Source organism: Staurois parvus, unplaced genomic scaffold (genome assembly GCF_062004578.1).
Source record: "Staurois parvus isolate SC_StPar_1 unplaced genomic scaffold, SC_StPar_1.0 ptg000648l, whole genome shotgun sequence".
In the NCBI taxonomy this organism is placed as follows: Eukaryota; Metazoa; Chordata; class Amphibia; order Anura; family Ranidae; genus Staurois; species Staurois parvus.
In genome coordinates this window covers 4,664,198-4,684,897 of record NW_028318444.1, presented here as the reverse complement: position 1 = coordinate 4,684,897, position 20,700 = coordinate 4,664,198, and the positions used below count along the sequence as shown (strand labels likewise).

The following is a 20,700-nucleotide window of genomic DNA, read 5'->3' as shown; positions in this document are numbered from 1 at the left end:
TGATTTTTACACATGATTGCTACACTGTAAAGTCTTAGCTGCCAGAGCTGGAGACCTGATTATTATTTGCTGCAGCTATTTAACATTTACAGATCTTGTCAATCCGCCAGCTGGCGAATGACAAAGACCAGTCACCCTGCACAAGAAAAGACAGCAGCAGTGGCTGGTCTTTATTACAGTAAGTTCCTGCACAGAGGTAAAGTTTCACAATGGATTACTGCATAGATATGGAACAAATACACAAAGCGCAGCAAGATTCAAATAAGAATACACATGTGGAATGTATTTAAAAAATATTTGCTTATCCGGGAGTTCAGATTTTAATAACATGTTTGGTGGTGTCCTAAGCCTGTCTGTGTACATCTGTACAAATGTAGAGAAAAATAAAAAGAAAGAAAGTTATTTAAATTGCAGCAATTAACAATTCCCTGTTAGTTTCTTTTATTTTGTAACAAATGGCCTCAAGACCTCTTTGGACCCCCCAAATGCGTACCAGACCTTAAGAGTCAGGTATGTATTTTGGGGGGGTTCCAGTGTTGTTTTTCACAAAAAAAAGATAGCAGGGAAATGTCAATTACTGCAATTTAAATTTTTTTTCTTTCTAAATTACACTTTTGCTTCTGTACATTTTAAAGCAAAAACATTGCAAAAAAAAAAAAAGACAATGACATGGGGTTCCCTCCAAAATACATAACCAGACCACCAAATCTGGTATGGATTTTAAGGAGAGTTTCACCCAGCAAAATACAGTATGGGGTCCCTTCAAAATCCATTACCAGAACCTTAATCCAAGCCCACAGTCTGCCAGACAAAGAAAGACGGGACCACCAAGCACCCTACCTGACTCCCATAGCCATACCAGGCCACATGCCCCCAGAATTGGGTGGGTGTTTTGCCAGGGCGACCCACCTGCCCAAAGCAAGCTGTCCCCATGTTGATGAAGAAAAGGGCCTCCTACCCACAACCCTTGTCCAGCGGTTGCAGTTCTGTGGTGGGTCACTTATCAGAATCTGAAAACCCCCTTTAAAATAGGGTGTCCCATAGATACAACCCCCCACATTATTAAGTAAAGAGCACATTGTACCTGCTTATTAACTCACAGAAAAGAAAAAGTTGAAAAGTAAATTAACACTTAATTTAGAAAAAGTACTTTATTGAAAACACACACACACACTTTCTTTAAATCCTTTATTAAAAAATATAGATCCATCATCAATCATGTCATCCAGTGATGTAGATCCAAGTCAATTATGACAAACAACATCCGCTGAATCAAAAAACACATTAAACTGTTCATACCTGCTGACTACCATGTGCAAATAACTCCCCAAGCTTTCATCTGGAATGTAAACAAAAGTGCAGGGATAGTGGCTGGCTTTGGCCATATTTGGGTAATGATGGCAGCCCCTATCCCCTTCCCTTTTTTTTACATGGCTGGGTATCCCTGACTAGCAAGTGAATGGGGCGGGTGATATAATTCTCAGCATCTGCTATTTGCTTAATAATCCTTGAAAGAGAAGAAAGAAGCTCTCATATATAGCAGCTGTAGTGGTGCCCCATAAACATAAACACACAAACTTTAGTGCAAGCCTGGGTTCAGACCAAACCAGGTGCTTATCCCTACAGTATAAAATCTTTCAGAACTGATACTGCATTTCCATTGTTTAAAGTGCACCTGTGCCCAGGCTTTAGACAAGAAAGTATTTATATATTATTACCACGTAGTAAAAGAGCTTAGAACAAACCAATCCTGATCTTTTTAACTGCTTACATGGCATTCTAAAATATCCTCATAGATCACAGAAAACACTCTAAAGTCTCTTTCAGTTTTAAAATACATGATGTGTGTTTACAATAAACTGGTAGACAGACAAGATTATGCTGCAATAGAAGGTAATAGGAAAAGAGTTAAGAATTCAGTGCCTTTGTTGTGATTTTTAAAGTAAATTTCTCCACAATGCCTATTGCTACAGAGGTGAATAATGGCTTGTTTTAAAGTAAATGTACTGCTTGTTCAGAATATGTAAATAACATTTTTGTGCATACACTAAACTCACAGGTTTACTTTAAAGCAGAGGTCTCCAAACTTTCTAAGCAAAGAGCCAGTTTACTTTCCTTTAGGTTTTGGGAGGGCTGGACCATGGTCAGTGAAAGCAAGCAATGCCCCATCATTAGTAATAATATAAATTCCCTGTGCAACAACAAAGAAATCAAATATCTAGTACCTTATGTATAATGTTGCTGCAATGCACTATTAGTGACCCCACAAAACAAACCAGTATACAAAACTAAATAATATGTGCTTACATTATAACCCATTATTGACCTAAATCAACTGAACTTTACCTGTGCGTAAATGAATATATATCTTAAAAACAATGTATAACTTAAAAATGACAAGACAGTCCCATCACCAATTTGATGTTGCAAATAATGACAGTATTGCAAACTTGATTGTATCCACTAATTGCCACTTATCTGTGACATATAACCATTATACAATTATGGTATACATGATGCTATCATAAAGGAGTAGAGTCACCCCTATATAATAGTGAAAAACATCTAAATTACAACTTTATTCCTTCAATCAAACAGTTCCAACAAATGAGCAAATAAAGAGTGACGTTTTCTCCAGTGACTCTCACCACCATTCACTCTCCGCTCTCACCTTAGCTTTTGACCTATATGCAGGTCACCATGTGCTTTACCCTTTGCGGGGATTAAACGGTTAACAGAATATTTCCTCGTCCTTCCTCCGATGGCTTTTGAGGATTAGTCCATATCATGAGCTCACCCAGATATACTGTCCTCCACAGTTAGACAGATAAGACAAGAGACTATACATAGTGATTTATCATTTAAAGCCACCATGAAAATGCATTAAACCAATACAAAATACACTCACAGAGCAAATGCACTCATAGATAGTAGTGCACTGCTTTAAATCACAGATTATCATTGGAAGGAATAGTGGCCTATTGGTGCTGTTAGTGAGAGGAATGATGTCCCATCATTTGGTGTCAGTTGGAAGAGTAGGGCCCCAAGGGTTGGCTAAAGGCAAGCAAAGGGCTACATCTGGACCCTGGGTTGCAGTTTGGAAACTACTGCTCTAAAGTGTTATTGTTCATGAATGTTGCATGGATTGACCTGGTCATCTTTTATAGGCTCTTTGCATTGAAAACAGTTGTATTGATGCACATGACAAAAAGGGAAGATATGGCACAATGTTTATTGTTGACAAGCTGTTGACTCCACCATCAGGAAATGTAATGGATGTTCTTAAAGCTGATAATCGCTTCAGGTACAAATTCCTTTGTTCTTAAAATGTGAAACTTTGTGAAGTTTTGTGTGAAGGGTTGGTTGCCACAGTTAAGATTACTTATGTCACATTTTAATATTGGGAGTTGTATAGTTATATTAATGACAATCCCTAGACCCACAAATCATTCTGCAATTTTCTTAAAAAAAAAATCAAGTGCTTTATCTTGAATCATATGTATACCTTCCTTCTAGCTTATTTTTCTCTACAGCAGCATCCAATTTAGGTCTCAAGGGTCATAAACCCTCCAATATTTTAGCATTTATCTTGAAAAAGATGCATTTAGTAAGTTTTAGTTTACCAAACAAAATTCATTTTCTTACCCAAATTCCCAGTCTGTATGCTAAAACAACTTTCTCTACAGCACATTTTGTTTACAAATTAATGAATATGGGACGCTTTCTAAACAAATGTGGAGTGCAAGCTCAATTTTTGCATAAGTTACAACTTGGGTCAGTCAGAGAAAGCAACAACATTGTGCTGGATTTGTAGTTATGTTTTTAATATCCATTAATCTCCAGCTTTAAATGTAGTCCTTAACTTTTTGCTTTTAGCCAATGATATTCTGAAGGGATTCTTTTGGGTCTGGTGATGTACTTCTTTTAAAATGATGTCCTAAAAAGCTAGTCTCACGCTTGTTTTTTTTTTTTTTTTAGCTTATTAGTGGCTGCAATCCAGTCTGCTGGACTTACTGAGACACTGAACAGAGAAGGCACTTTCACGGTCTTCGCTCCAACAGATGAAGCTTTCCGCGCTCTCCCAAGAGCAGAATTAAACAGATTGTTAGGTATGCATAGTGGCTTGAGCTTTCAACAAGCTACACAGAGAATGCATTGCTTAAAATATATTCCATAAATTAAATGGAAAGCATCCAAATTGTGTATGCATAATGAAAGTGAAATCCGGTCAAGAAGATTTGCTGCTGGTTTCTTACTGGTAAAGTAGGACCACTTCATGTTTCCTTAGATTAAAAGGTTGGTAAGTAAAATGTTAACTTGTTCCATCACTGATAATAAAAAACTGTCATCGCTAGTGTTAGCTACATGCAAAGTAATGTATCAAATAGTAAGCAATCATTACCAAGCAGTCACTCAAAAGACAGGAATGCTATTGAAACAATCCATCTGGATTCCATCTTGCTTTTATTGGCTTTCTGTGTGATTCCTGTGCTAGTTGTGCTTTAGTTTCTTTTCACTTCTTCCTTGGCTTTACCTCTATGCCAGCTTTTTGTTTGTTGTCTATCATGCTGTTTTTATTTCCATCTCTGCTACTGCCTATTTGTTGATTTGTATAGGGAAAAACAAACTGGGGCAGCACAATGGCTAAGTGGTTAGCACTTCCACCTAGCAGCACTAGGGATGTTGGTTCGAATCTTCGCCACTGCACTACCTGCTGGGAGTTTGCATGTTCTCCCTGTGCCTGTGTAGGTTTCCTCCAGGTACTCTGGTTTCCTCCCACACTCCAAAGACATGCTGGTAGGTTAATTGGTTATTGGTCCTAGTATAGGTATGTATGAATTATGAGTTAGGGACCTTAGATTGTAAGCTCCTTGAGGGCAGGGATTGATGTGAACATACAATATATATGTAAAGTTCTGCATTCATTTTCAGGGCTATATAGAGCGGTTTGGAGAACCTAGCAGAAAGTCCACAAACCCTGAACGTAGCTCTGAAGTCTATGGGGGCTGAATTTGCAAGCTAAAGGCATGAGTAGCTGGACACTGATATGGGGGACATGTGCCAACAAAAAAAAAATAAAACAAATAGCATCCAGTGGGATGAACGGGCAACATTGAAAATACAGAAATCATTTAAAAACATGCTTGGGAGAGGCCCTAAAACTGCATGGAACAATGTATCCCTTTAAAAGTGACATTTAAATCACAGAAAAAGTGCTTGGGGTTCGCCTTACAAATTCAGACCAGAGGCTTATCCAGTCATACAGCGTAGATGGCCAAGAAAGGAAGGCCAGTAAATGTGAGCCCTTCATCCCTCTTTTGAACCATATCAGGCCACATACCTTTTAACAGGCCTCTCACCCTTTGAAAGGCATCTTCTCTCAGTGATGTGGGACAAGGGCTTCTTCACCACAGTCCCCAAAAGTATGTGAAGATTTGCGTGTGGGGGTACTTTAAGTGGTCCCCTAAATATTAGATATCCTGCTCCAACCCTCCCCCCAGGGGGAATGAATATTGGGTACATTAGTCCCCTATTACCCATTCCCCCAAAAGGTAAAATGTAAATAAGCACACGCAATGTAAAAAAAAAGTATTGGCATTAAAGATTCTGTGAACAATATTCCCCAAAAGTAAATCCTCCACAATCAATTCACACACCAGTTTAGATCAGTTATCACTCTTGATATTCCTCTGCCTGATGATGTTGCCTCACCAAACTAATACTATTAAATAACAGATCCATGGTTAATAGTGTGTAAACAAACAAGATGAGGACCTGAGTAATGTCATGGACCAAATGTGATTGTAGGCTGGGTAAAGCCCTTGTAGCTAAGCACCTTATTCCCTTGTTCAGGGGAGAAGTTCCTCTTCTCCACATCCAGTCCCAAAGATGATGTCTGGGTTTGTGGAGGGGGGGACTTATAGGAATCTGAAAGCCCCCTTTGTAATTCAAAAATGTTATATATTTTATTTATTTAAAACACACACACACTGTGCCTCCATAACCATGGTATTTATTGGTGAATGCCCCCTTTTACATTGGTGTTCTGCTGTGTCTGTGCAGAGTGGCATCACAACAAAACTATGCAGGCATTGCCTGGCAGAACATCACTTTGACAGGTGCTGCCAGCATACAGCAGAGAATGTCATTATGACAAAGTAGTGTGCTCTTTTAGAGGTATTGCTGCGAGGAACCCTGCCTGAATTTAGTGAAGCCTATTCTTTCTCCACATAATAAATCTAAAGTGTCAGTTATCATTTCTTTTAATGGGGTATTGATATTTGAACATTGGGTTTCCACCATTGACTGTATAAAAAATCATTTTTTATCTTAATTTGAATGTGCACCTACAGCCAGAATTGAAAATAAACACTCAAATGCATACATAGAGCTCAGCCTACATATTCATTTTTTACTTCAGGCATGGTTGTGGTGCACCAGGCCACTCTGTTTTCTTTTTTTAGTAATCTGGTGATCTGAGGTTCTGTGTTGGTAATGTAAGAGATGAATTGCAAAACACATCCACTGCAAAAGACAAGTGAATTTAACTTTCTGACTTAGCATAGCCGCCATGTTAAAATGAGCAGCTCATTAACCGATTTAACTTTTTGATTGCAATTGGTCTTTAAGAAATGCAAAAAGTAATATGTAAACACTGACAGCCAATAAAAATTAAAAAAAAACTATGGTTAATTTGTGTAAAATTAACTAAATTGCAGAAAGTAGATATTTGACTACCAATTATCGGTTGCTGACTGGCGCTGTTATTTGTATAATGTTATTAAACAGGGACATTTGTGCTCATTGTATACATAGGAGACATCGTAGGCTGCCTGCAGTGGATGAACTATGGTATAGACACCTATTGAAAACATTAGTCAATAATTTGTTACTATCTTGCAATCACAGTGAGGCGACCAGTGCAATATTTGTTATTTCCAACAGCAAGTCTAAACAGCCACAAATCCATAAGCTAAAGAATAGCAATCATTGTAGATCAAGTATTTTAATACGAGCTTGACACTTTAATGGGAAAAATGTTACCATACTAACCTTCTGTGAAATGGGACTGTCTAGGCAAGAAATAATATGACACTGCTGGAGGGGTCCATAAAAATGCGTAGCGTGAGGTCTAAATCCAGTCAGTGATTAAGCCAAACTGACAGCAAAGATGGATTCAAGTAGCATGTTGATTGCTTTTCACAGAAAGCTGCAAAAAAAGTGTCTATGCATGGTTTACATTTTCTCCAGATTAGCCAGATATACTATACTTGCGTATGATTGCTAATTCAGTACAGCTTATGCCTGTTTGCAATTAGGCATAGAGGACACCAGGAATATACAGAGCATTTACAGCAAAACCAGTATTCTATCATTTCAGTTGCTAGTACATAGTTAGAACACAGCAAACTATTCAAACAGTGGTTCAGTTAATTAACCAATATCCAAAGCCATACTACTTTTTTATTTTCATTTAGGATAAAGCAGGGAATGGTTAAAATCCCTTGGCAGTTTATTTATTGCATTCTGTGTCCCATCTATGCCATTTTCCATTACTTCCTCTCCTTTAGTCACAACAAAAAGTTGGCAAAATATCTAAGCTGCTTTTCCGCTGCCCTAGAGCAGAAATACTGCTACAGGGTGGCAGGGCTGCGCAAAATCAAGTATTTATACGTGACTTTACATTTTTGGGTAGAGCCCATTGGTGGCCTCAGCCATTGAGCACCAGGCCCAGCTGGTGATTCCCTACCGGCACCCAGTGATAGCCAAGTATCACTGATGGGAGAGAGACCTGTATGTAAACAATACAGATCTCTTCCCTGTCAGGTCCTGCACATTGGTTTGTATTGCTCTACATAGCAGAGCAATGCAAATCAATGTGTTGACACAGTGAAACACACACACAGCACACAGTAAAATAGCACACAGCACACAGTTAACCCTTTGATCGTCCCAGATGTTAACCCCTTCCTGTTCAGTGCCATTAGTACAGTGTCAGTGCTTTTGATTAGCACTGATCACTGTATTAGTGTCACTGGGGATGTCAGTGACAGTTAGTCAGTTCCCCCCCCCAGTGTCAGAATGCTTGCTGCAGTCCCACAGTCCTGCAATAAGTCGCTGATTGATGCCATTACTAGTATAAAAAAAAATTCCAGTATATATACACTCATTTGTAGACACTATAACTTTCACGTAAACCAATTATTTTAAACATATTGGGATTTTTTTTTTTAGCAAAGACATGTAGCAGAATACAATTTTTTTGCTGGACATGTTTAATAGCAAAAAGTAAAAAATATTGTTTTTTTCTCAAAATTGTCGGTCTTTCTTTGTTTATAGTGCAAAAAATAAAAACCGCACAGGCAATAAAATACCCCCAAAAGAAAGCTCCATTTGTGGGAAAAAAGGACATAAATTTTATTTGGGTGCAGTGTTGTCACTTAAAGTTACGCTGTGCTTTATCACGAAAAATGGCCTGGCCAGGAAGGAGAGTAAATACTCTGGAGGACAAGTGGTTAAAATTAATTAAATTCCTTTGTTGACAATTGAACTAGTGTTGCCATTGGATAAGGTCAAGTCTGATTTTGTTCTAGTGATAACTCAAAATTTTGGATTTTTCCATCACTTTCAGTAACAGTGAGGAGTCAGCTTCACCAATGGAGAAATCAGCGCTAAAAATGGCAGGGGTTCTAATACCTCATATCTAGTTTTAACTTTACACTTTAAATATGTAACAATCTACTCAGAGTATTAGTCATAAAATACCCTAATATCTGGTCACTTTTGTCTAGTTAGTTAGTTTAGTTATTGATATTGGAGCCTGCCATTGATTTACATCAGATTTTGCATTTGTCCACTGTATCTTAGTAAAGTCAGAGGCAAACTGAACATAGAGACAAAAGGAGATTTAAAAAAAAAGTTCCTGATCTCCTATACTCCAACAACCCAGTGTAACCTAAATAACAAAAACATTTTGTCCTCTGAAATTTTTCCTCCACCAAGAATACTTTAGAGGGTAGCCATAAACTGGCTATTTATCCTCCTCCATATAATATTTCCCAGCTGTCATGCAGACCTCAGATGAAGACAAACCATGCTCCCATTGACTCAAGCCTGTGTGGGGCTTTGCACTCTTTACATCCTCTATCAGTGATGTAAATGGTAAATACAGCTAGCAAACTGTTCTATTTGGTTTTTAAACAGAGGTCTTGTTTGCATACGTTTATTAGAACACCCAGAAGAAGCTTGCACAAAAAATCAACTCCATGCAGATAACATCCCTAGTGAGTGCTAACCACTTGGCTAACATGCTGCCATATAGCTGCTGTAATGTGGCTGTTCTTTTTTTCAGCATAGTTATCAATGTATCACTTCATTCTACTAACAGACATACTGCCACAAATATATTGTGCACTGTTCTGTTCTTATTTGCATTATTAGAGTAGTTAATTGATGGAACCTTGAGTAAGGCAGGCCATAGACGAGGCGAAAACTGGCTGTTTTTTTTTAAAACACGAAAAATCGGTTGTTCAATCGGCCAATGTTACCACCATTGGTAAAAAACAAATCGGCTGATTTTCGTCCCGTCTACGGCCAGCAAATATAATAGCGGTGTCCCTGCAGAGAGCTCCGCTATTATATTCGACATTTAAAAGTATAGCAAAGTTGCAACATTGTATCTATTTGTATCCATTTCAGATACAGATGTTTCTATTCGGATACAAATAGATACAATGCTGCAACCGCAATACTTTTAAATGTCAAATATAATAGCAGAGCTCTCTGCAGGGACACTCCGCTATTAGTTTTGACATTTAAAAGTATTGCGGTTGCAACATTGTATCTATTTGTATCTGAATAGAAACATCTGTATCTGAAATGGATACAAATGGATACAGATGTTCTTCTTCTTTTCCTTTGTCTTCATCTTCTTTTTCTTCTTTTCCTTGTTCTTGCAGGTCACGGCTCGTGCGCATTTTTTTTAATCGGTAAAAAGATCGGCCAATTTGCCCATTATTGTCGTGAAAATCAGCCAATCGACAAAATCAGCCGTTTTTTTTTCCAACATGACCGATTTAAAAAATGTGTCAAAATCACGAAAAAGGGTCGACAAATTCACCCACTAATGATCAGAAAATCGGCCAATTATTCTTTTGGACGACTTTTTGGCCGATTTTCGACCCATCTATGGCCTGCCTAAGTCACACTTTAGTACTTAAAATTAATTGTATCAATGCTGTTCTGATGGTGTCCCTTTGGGAGTACCACAGGAACCTCGGGTATAAAGATTGCATTTAAATCTAAAAATCAAAGCTGCACACCATAGTATTATAGTCCAAAGTAAGGTTTTAAATCAGACATATACTGAGTGCAACAGGCAACACATTTCAGGGGTTATATATCCCCCTTCTGCAGGGCAAGAACATAACATGAACATTTTATATAATAATTCATCAAAAATAAAAGAATGTAAGATCTCATTCATGTAATTTAATCATATTTACACATATACATATAAAAGCCTATCCAAAACTATAAAAGGCTTTGATACATGAACAAAACAATATTTTACAGACATATCACTTACTAATAAATTGTGATTTTTTTTTTTTTTGTAGTGGGATGGTGCAAGAATTTGTAACTTCCCTTTGTTAAACATATGTTGTTTTTACAGTGTTTTTGTTTAACTGTCTTCCTCTTCTCTATAGTATCTATTCACACAAGTCATAACTAGCAGTCATCAAGTAAGCAAAACGGGGTTTTTTCTAAGATGGCATTCTCAACAGAATAATGGACATTCATTCTTAATAACAGTGTTTTTCTAAAGTCTCAGGTGACATCTGAATCTTCTTCGCTCTGATGTCTGGTTCTCTTAGGTTAAAATGACTAGACACTGATATGTCTTTTGATTGACCATTTTTTCCCATGCTTACCAGCCATGGTCATCTCTTGAATGCGGTTTACTTTGCACAAAAGAATTTAACAGGATTATTGGCAAGAAGATATTGACTTTGTCGATTGTCTCTCCATTACCATGGTCAAGAATGTTACTGCAACAAAAATATTCAACATATTGGTATAGAAGCCTTGTGTTCATTCACTCTATGTGATGAAAAAGTGACCAAACTTAACAATAGTCTTCTGCTTCCTAAATTGGAATTTATCTGACATTATCAAATTACACTAACAACATACAGTTTTCCACAGTTTCTTGATGCAGACAATGACAAATTGCAGTCAGGGATAGACAACAGACTCAGACAGCTTGGCAAACATGGCAAGCAGCATTTTCCTACAGTTTGTTTGCATGTTCCAACAGTGACAAGTATATTGGATATTAAACAGAAAAGTATTACTGGGTAGCCATGCTGTTGCACGCTTAATATAAAAAATGATGGCAGGATTTTTTTAAGCCTTCCAAAAGGCTCTTTCACTCATTCACTGCCAGAGCTGTGTTTGCATTTTTGCACACATATTAAAATGCATATTTTAGGCCTGAAGATTACTTTAAGCCCCAAAAACAGTATATATTCTAAAAGCCTGAAACCCTGGAAAATAAAATAATGGTATTTTTTTGTCTACACAATATTATCGTAACTGTTGAGTAAAAAATACAATAACATTAATTTTAGTGCACACAAACACAATGGGGGTGGATTTACTAATGGCAAATTGACTGTACACTTTGCAAGTGCAGCTAATTTTCCCCAAGAGCTTAGTAAATGTGCTAAAGCTCTGCTGATTTCCATCATCCAATCATGTGCAGGCTTATTTTTATTTTCCTTGCACCTGATTGGGTATTCTTTACAAAGTGAAGCTTTACTACATTACATTTACCGCTCTTGCAAAGTGCACAGACTGTTTGCTATTAGTAAATCAACCCCAGTATATAACCTCATTTTTTTTTTGTAAAACATAAAAGATGAGGTTACATCGAGTATACATACTAAACATGTTAAGCATTAAATTTGCACAAAGCTGTGATATGGCAACAAACTACAGTACCTAAAATTGTCATCAGGCAGTGTTTTAAAAGTATTTACAGGTCAGAGTTAACTGTGAAGGAAATATTGCTTTCATTCCTGCATGAGTAGCAAAACCTAATATGTCTAATGCAATTTATATGTATGCCCACCCAACATTTTTTTATTTTTTTAAATTCATATGTGTGTATAGTACATGGATGCAAGGGGTTTTAATTTTTTTTTTGTAACTTTGCTTAATTTTTTTTTTAACTTAAAGCGGACCTTCAGCCCCCCTCATTTTTTTTTATACCCCCTCGGTATAACCGGGTTGTGTTGTAGGCACAGTTCGGATACTCACCCCGCAAATGGATCAAGCATGGATATCCTTCTGTCAGTAGTCATCGCTCAGTCCAGCACTGCCATCTTACTTGTGACATTGTCGAGAGGTCTGTCAGCTGTTCTAGGTTCATCCAGCGGGGCCTTGCAATGAAATGCCGCTAGGCTTGCCCTCGCTGAATTAATGAAAGGCTAAAGACCTCCTGGGATATATGACATGCATTTCCCAGAAGGCTCACCGACCACTGCGCACGTCATTCGCCTAGGCAAATAGAGGGGTGGGGCTACGCTGTTTGTTTAAAAAAAAGGTAAAAAAAAACTGCCATCGTTGTGTAGAGAAAGGGAGGGATGAAGACACGTTATAACTTTTTTTGTTATCAAATGAGTTGACAAGACCCCCCCCATGTGATAGCACAATAAAAAGGTTCTCTTGAACCTTGAATATTGAGACATCAGGGGACTATTAAACCAATAATGTCTTCCCTGCACTCCATGGAATCTAATCAAGCACAGATCAGGCTTGATTAGCTTCTTCCTTGGCCACAGAGGATGGGAACTGATAGCTCGCAAACCAAAAATTACAAAATGCATGTTGTTTCTAGGTTCATTCACCATAGGGAATGTTCGCTAATGTCCCTCTGCTCTACCAACTGGCACCAAGGCATGGTAACCAACCTGGGATACATGGCAGCGGGGGGTGGAGTCAGAAACAGCAAGAAAGCATGTTCCAGTGTGTATGGAAGTGACCTGGTAGGTGTAAAGCCACCCAATTAACTTACAACAGAAAACCAAAAGTCGGCTGAAGAAGATGGTAAACTAAATTTGAACTAAGCAATTCTCTCAGCCAAGCTTGTGGTTGTATTTGCAGACAGTGCCAGTGCTAAAAACATCAGGACCAGTTAACTCTACAGCTGGACCCTAATAATACTTTGGTGTGACTCAGTTCTTCATCAAACTGCTTGATAACTTACCTTCTGATGTAATTTATGAAAAGTATACACTAAGGCTGGAGCCATGATCAATCCGAAAAACAAAAAAATGTTTCAATGCAAAAATAATCTATATATAAATTAGAATTTGCATGCATTGGTGCTTTAGAGCACTATAATGTATCCTGTAGTATATCAGTTTTAAAGCAAAGTATAATATATATTTTTGTTGCTTTGAAGGTAATGCCAAAGAGCTTTCGAATCTTTTGAAGTATCACATTGGTGAGGAGATCCTAGTCGGTGGATCAGTTAGTCAACTTGTAAGAGTAAAGTCTCTGCAGGGTGGGAAACTGGAAGCCAGCTCGGTAGGTTAATTGTCCTGTTGATCTATATGCTTTTTGTTTTTTTTTTTAAATGGAATGCATGACTTAAATCCCTTTTGCTTTAGTATTGTGATGTCATTTCTCTGGCCATTACTGGAGACCACTGACTCTGAAATTATTGTTCCCCCAGAAAATGAAGGAGGTAGAAATGTGTCCATTTACAATACAGAGCACATACAATGCATATAGCATACAAAGGACACACAGAGTTCACATCATAAATCATACCCCAGATACACTGCCCACAGAACCAGGGGCGGACTGACCATTTGGAAACTCGGGCACTGCCCGAGGGCCCGGGGTCAGTAGAGGGCCCCATGAGATGCCCCTGGTACCTTTTTCATAGGCTTTTTTGAGTTTGGCCAAGGACACAGGGGCCCCATGATCCCCTATTGCCCGGGGGCCCCATGAGTTGTCAGTCCGCCCCTGCACAGAACACAAAACACATACACTCTAGGGCACACACAAGAAAGGTGCAAATAACATGGATGGCAAGGTGTTAACAAAACATGCACAACACAGAATGAACACAGTATACATAAGATAGAACATATACATATCACACACAGAACATTCATATCACACAGCTCTCACGACACACAGCACACACAGCACAGGCAGTACACACATTATACACACTAAAGCTTGCCATACATCGATCCCTGCTGAACCGGCCAAATTTTGATCCATGTACTGTATGGGCTAGCTGGTTGTACAGAAGTCAACTTGTGTACAACCAGCCTGCCAGGTTTTTTCCCGAAATATCAGGGCTGCTGGCTATAGCTAGCAACACTGATCGTTGTATTCTGCTAGTGGGAAAGGCTCCTACAATAGCTTAGCAGGAATGATTCTCCCATCCACATCAAACTTGTGGACGGAGGGAATTGGTTCATTTTTTTTTTCGTGAACACAAACAAACACAAAAAAAAAAAAATAATGTATTGCCTGCCTAAGACCAGCACACACAGAGAACAGCATACATAACCAACAGCACAGACAGTATACAACATACACAGAGCAAAGAATGCATAACAAAGAGCTTTAAGTAATGTCATAGGAAGAAATGTCAGCAAACATTGAGATGAATAAATGCAAATAAAGGAGCACACCATTATAAGATGGAGAGAACACAACATGCACAATACAGAATGCACACAGCATACACAGTACAGAAAATACATGCCATACACAGAATGTTTTAAACACACAGCCCATTCTACACAGAGCAAACACAGCACAGGCAGTACACGCAGTATAACCACTAGGCACACCACACACAGCTCAGGGCATACAGAGCAAACAACACAGAATGTACACTGCATGGTAGGTTAATTGGATCCTGTCTAAATTGGCCCTAGTATGTGTATGAATGAATGTAAGTTAGGAACCTTAGATTGTACTTCCCTTGAGGGCTAGGGACTGATATGAATGTACACCCTTCACATTTTTGTAAGTATTTTATTCTATCTTTTCATGTGACAACACTGAAGAAATTACACTTTGCTACAATGTAAAGTAGTGAGTGTAGAGCTTGTATAACAGTGAAAATTTGTTGTCCCCTCAAAATAACTCAACACACAGCCATTAATCTCTAAACTTCTGGCAACAAAAGTGAGTACACCCCTAAGAGAAAATGTCCAAATTGGGCCCAAGGTGTCAATATTTTGTGTGGCCACCTTTATTTTCCAGCACTGCCTTAACCCTCTTTGGCATGGAGTTCATCAGAGCATCACAGGTTGCCACTGGAGTCCTCTTCCACTCCTCCAATGATATCATGGAGCTGGTGGATGTTAGAGACCTTGCGCTCCTCCACCTTCTGTTTGAGGATGCCCCACAGATACTCAATAGGGTTTAGGTCTGGAGACATGCTTGGCCAGTCCATCACCTTTACCCTCAGCTTCTTTAGCAAGGCAGTGGTTGTCTTGGAGGTGTGTTTGGGGTTGTTATCATGTTGGATTACTGCCCTGCGGCCTAGTTTCCGAAGGGAGGGGATCATGCTCTGCTTCAGTATGTCACAGTACATGTTGACATTCATGATTCCCTCAATGAACTGTAGCTCCCCAGTACTGGCAGCACTCATGCAGCACCAGACCATGACACTCCCACCACCATGCTTAACTGTAGGCAAGGCACACTTGTCTTTGTACTCCTCACCTGGTTGCCTCCACACACGCTTGACACCATCTGAACCAAATAGGTTTTTCATGGTCTCATCAGACCACAGGACATGATTCCAGTAATCCATGTCCTTAGTCTGCTTGTCTTCAGCAAACTGTTTGCAGGCTTTCTTGTGCATCATCTTTAGAAGAGGCTTTTTTCTGGGACAACAGCCATGCAGACCAATTTGATGCAATGTGCAGCGTATGGTCTGAGAACTGACAGGCTGACCCCCCACCCCTTCAACCTCTGCTGCAATGCTGGCAGCACTCATACGTCTATTTCCTAAAGACAACCTCTGGATATGAAGCTGAGCACATGCACTCAACTTCTTTGGTCGACCATGGCGAGGCCTGTGCTGAGTGGAAACGGTCCTGTTAAACCACTGTATGGTCTTGGCCACTGTACTGCAGCTCAGTTTCAGGGTCTTGGCAATCTTCTTATAGCCTAAGCCATCTTTTTGTAGAGCAACAATTATTTTTTTCAGATCCCCAGAGAATTCTTTGCCATGAGGTGCCATGTTGAACTTCCAGGGACCAGTATGAGAGAGTGAGAGCAATAACATCAAATTTAACACACCTGCTCCCCATTCACACCTGAGACCTTGTAACACTAATGAGTCACATGACACCGGAGAGGGAAAATGGCTAATTGGGCCCAATTTGGACATTTTCACTTAGGGGTATACTCACTTTTGTTGCTAGCGGTTTAGACATTAATGGCTGTGTGTTGAGTTATTCTGAGGGGACAGCAAATTTACACTGTTATACAAGCTGTACACTCATTACTTTACATTGTAGCAAAGTGTCATTTCTTCAGTGTTGTCACATGAAAAAGATATATTAACATATTTATAAAAATGTGGGGGGAGTACTCACTTCTGTGAGTATACAGATGTAAAGCGCTGTGTAAATTGACAGCACTATAAAAGGAGCAATAATAATAATAGAATGTTGAAAACAGGCAGCAAACAGAACACAGAACACACTCAGTGCAGGCAGTACAGCAGGGCCAGCACACACATCAAAGAGCACACATGGCAAACAACACAGAACTTAAACAGCATACACAGAGCAAAACATGCAGAATAAAGAGGTTCCAAGAATGCCTAGGAAGCAATATCAATGAACATGAGACAAATAAATGCAAAGAGGAAGCACACCATCAATAGATATAATGGCGTATAGTATATTTAACAGACCAAAAGAGAGCAAATAACACAGGTTCATGTTTAGGGTTTACAAACACGTTAAATAATGTTAACATTGTGGTTATGTTTACTTCCCTTATACCTAGCAGGTGTTAAAGAATATGTAAACCCAACATTCCATATTCTGATATGTGCCTGCTGTACCATGTACTCTACTTGTATGAAAATGTATCCTGTTTTCTCTCTGTATTGCTTCCTTTGTGCGAAATCCCTGGTGAGCCTGCCAGTCCCTCTGCTTTCCTATTAAAACCGACCACACTGGGCATGAGAGCACAGCATGGTCAGTTTTCTGGCTGAGCTGGAAATTGAGCCTGCTCTCCTCTAATCGAGATTACACTTGCGCTGACACGTCACCCCCCCCCCCCCAATGCACAGCCATTCACTGGGAAGATCAGTGTGGTGCTGTTTCTCCTCCCTGAGTGCCTTATGCAGCTGAGAACAGAGGGTATGTGATCACTTATAACAAAGGGGAAAAAGGGTATTTTGATTATCTATATACAAATATTTTACTTTTTCATTTCTAATTTAAACTGAATGGGTTGTTTTAAGGTGAGAGTTTACATTTAGTTTAACATATATCACATATTTCAACATCCAGAGAGTAGGACAATATTATGCCATATACAAATACAATATATGTCATATTATGGAGAGTAACCAATTCAGTCATTTTTTTTTTCACTTTTATTACTGGAGGCTATACTATGCTGATGTTTAAATGGCCAAGTTAAATAACTATTTCAGCATGAAAAAAACATCCTCCTTGCAAGAGAAGCCCATTTCACAGTGCTACTCTTTCTTTCCCATATTTCTTTAGAAAATTGCTTACAAGTCAGTGATATCAGACATTACATATTCCACGTGACACCATTCCAAAGTAACTGTTCTTGTAGTTTAACCCTGTGATGTTTTTACAGAAAAACTCCACACTACATGTCAACAAACAGCGTGTTTCTGAAGCAGACCTGATGGCAACGAATGGTGTGGTCCATGCTATCAGCACCATGTTACAGCCACCAAGTAAGAATAAAGCAGTGATTCATTTGTAGATATCTTTCTTTTATTTCATATTTACATGTTAGAGCTGGCCTTCCATTAGAAAAGTAATGGAAAGCAATTGGACACAAGTGCATTAATTATAACTAGTAACTTACTGAAAGATAATTAGGTGGATTAATGCTGCCATTTGTATTATGAGTGCAGTGAAGCTTGTATAACAAGGGGGGATACACTGGTTAAAAAAGGATTTCCCCAAGGATCTGGATGATCCAAAATGAAAAAATACAACATATTAGTAATGTGGGTTACATACATTCACAGTCCTATCGCATTAGATGGCTAATAGAGTGTATATAATAAAGTATATGCAGCATATTTAGTATAATACATTTAAGCCATTAGTCTGGCTAATCAAATTGGCCAGAGTTGATTAAATCTGGTTTACATAAAGACCTTCTAACTCATTAAAAAGTAAGAAACTTTGGAGCTACCAATTATGTTATCTTAAATAAACATCTTAGCAATTTGTTTGGTTCCAGTTCAAAGTCTGTGCTGTAACTGGCCACATGGAATGTACATTATACTCGACTTCGTGTAGTTTTACATCAGTACTGTCTTCAATACTAAATTGATTTATATGTGCCAGGCCGAAGTAATGTGTCTAGTGGGGAAGTAGAACCCCCATCTGTTGCAAATTAAATATTAAAGGGTTTTCTGTTTTCAAGTATAACTGTATGTTATGCGTGCAAGAGAGAGTAAAATACCTATGTAGAAGTTCTGCATTGCATCTAATGACAGAGAAATAAACATATACCTAAAAACAAAGTTCTTCATTAAGGAATGAGAGAAATGAGGAATTACAAAAGAATGTACTATATTTAGACAAAAAGCGATTTTTCTAAACAGGCTGCCATCAGCTTCAGTGTGAGTCTGCTTTTCTCCAGGCGCCTAAAAAACGAACGTCTGTCTAAAAAGATAAAGAGAGCTCATGAAAGATCCATCATGTCTGCTTGGCCAGATCACACCTAAATGGGATAAAATCAGAAGTATATTGTAGATTAACACATATAATATTCAACCTGTCTTAAAAGTACCTCAAATAATTAATGTCTTGTGGATATTGAAAATATTAGGTAGATCACATTAATGAGACATAGTTATTATGATTATTATTATACAGGATTTATATACTGTAGCACCGACAGTTCTCTCAGCACTTTACAATGTAAAGGGAGATAATACAGCAAGAATACAGTTCAATACAAGAGGGTTAGGAGTGCCCTGCTCCTTGGAGCTTACAATCTAAGAAGGAGGGGCTAGTGGTACAAAAGATAATAACTGTGGGGGACAAATTGATGGGAGAAAAAGAAGATTTGGTTATTTGCTGAAGGCATGACAGGCTTCCCTAAAGAGATAGGTTTTCAAAGATCGCCTAAAAGTAAGCAGAGTAGGCAGTAGTTGGATAGATTGGAGTAGAGAGTTCCGGAGGATGGAGTCCTGGAAGATGAGCATGAGAGGAGGAGAGCTAGAGAGCAGGAGATCATGGGAGGAGCGGAGAGGACGGTTTGGGTGATATTACTTCCCCTGATATACAGGTATAGTCTGTACTCAGAAATTATATGTTCCTCCCTTCAAAAAAGACAAACCACTAAGGCCTCTTTTACACTGATCTAGAGCAGTTACCCCACTGCATAAGTGCAGGGCAGTGTACCTGCATTTTTTGTGTGAGTTACCCACACTTTGTCATAGACCTCCATTAGGTTGGGTTGTTTTGGCGTGTTTTCTGAAAGCACACCAAAAGGCCTGCCTGCATCTACTGGAAGTCTATGGCAAAGCATGGGTAATCTGCACAAAAACCATGAATACACTGTGCTGCCTTATTATGACCCAACCACTGCTTCATAAGCATGAACTGGTATGTTTGCCCTCTGGAAATGTTCACTTTTAGGGAATTATTTTCTGTTAGCATGAATATTCATTGGATATATTGGGTGCAAATAGGCCAACCACCTTTGGGCATCTGTAGGCAGCTAAACTGTTTCATTCTGCAATGACTCTGCAAGATCTTGTAATACTTATTATTTTATTATCTTTTATTACTCTCCAGAGTCCCAAGAACGAGGAGATGAGCTCTCAGATGCTGGGCTTGATATTCTGAGGCAAGCTGCTGCATATTCAAAGGTAAATTTCAGAAAACAGAGACCTCAAATAGCCTATTTATATTTTCATGCAATTTTCATCCAGGATTCACATATTATTTTAGTTGAATCCAATTATAAAAATTGGCAGATAAGTAACAGTTATGTGAATCTTGCATGAAAACATTGATAAGTTGAGTGATGTTGGATAGGGTTCCCCATACATCACATTGGCTCTTGACACTGCTAACATAGAGAGATTTACTTCTATTAACCACTTCCAGTCTGGACACTTTTACTCCCTTCCTGTCCAGGCCACTTTTCAGCTTTCAGCGCTATCACACTTTGAATGACAATTGCGCGGTCATGCAACACTGTACACATATTAATTTTTTAGCATTTTTTTTAGACAAATAAAGCTTTTTTTTGGTGGTATTTATTCACCACCGGGATTTTTTTTTTGCTATATAAATGAAAAAGTCCAAAAATTTTGAAAAAAAGTGTTTTTCTTATAAAATTTTGCAAATAAATAATATTTCATCATAAATCTTGGCCAAAATTTATTCAGTTATCTTTTTAGTA

At 38.5% G+C, this 20,700-nt stretch overlaps 1 protein-coding gene across 1 annotated transcript in view; it reads left to right on the top strand.

Annotated features, from left to right (window-relative positions):
- TGFBI (transforming growth factor beta induced) overlaps positions 1 to 20,700 on the top strand; it is a 130,689-nt gene that overhangs the window by 88,856 nt on the left and 21,133 nt on the right. Inside the window, exons 11-15 of the mRNA XM_089694081.1 lie at positions 3,168 to 3,304; positions 3,979 to 4,109; positions 13,472 to 13,596; positions 17,899 to 18,001; positions 20,088 to 20,161. Coding sequence (XP_089550207.1) covers positions 3,168 to 3,304; positions 3,979 to 4,109; positions 13,472 to 13,596; positions 17,899 to 18,001; positions 20,088 to 20,161 — 570 coding nt within the window. The remainder of the gene's footprint in view (positions 1 to 3,167; positions 3,305 to 3,978; positions 4,110 to 13,471; positions 13,597 to 17,898; positions 18,002 to 20,087; positions 20,162 to 20,700) is intronic.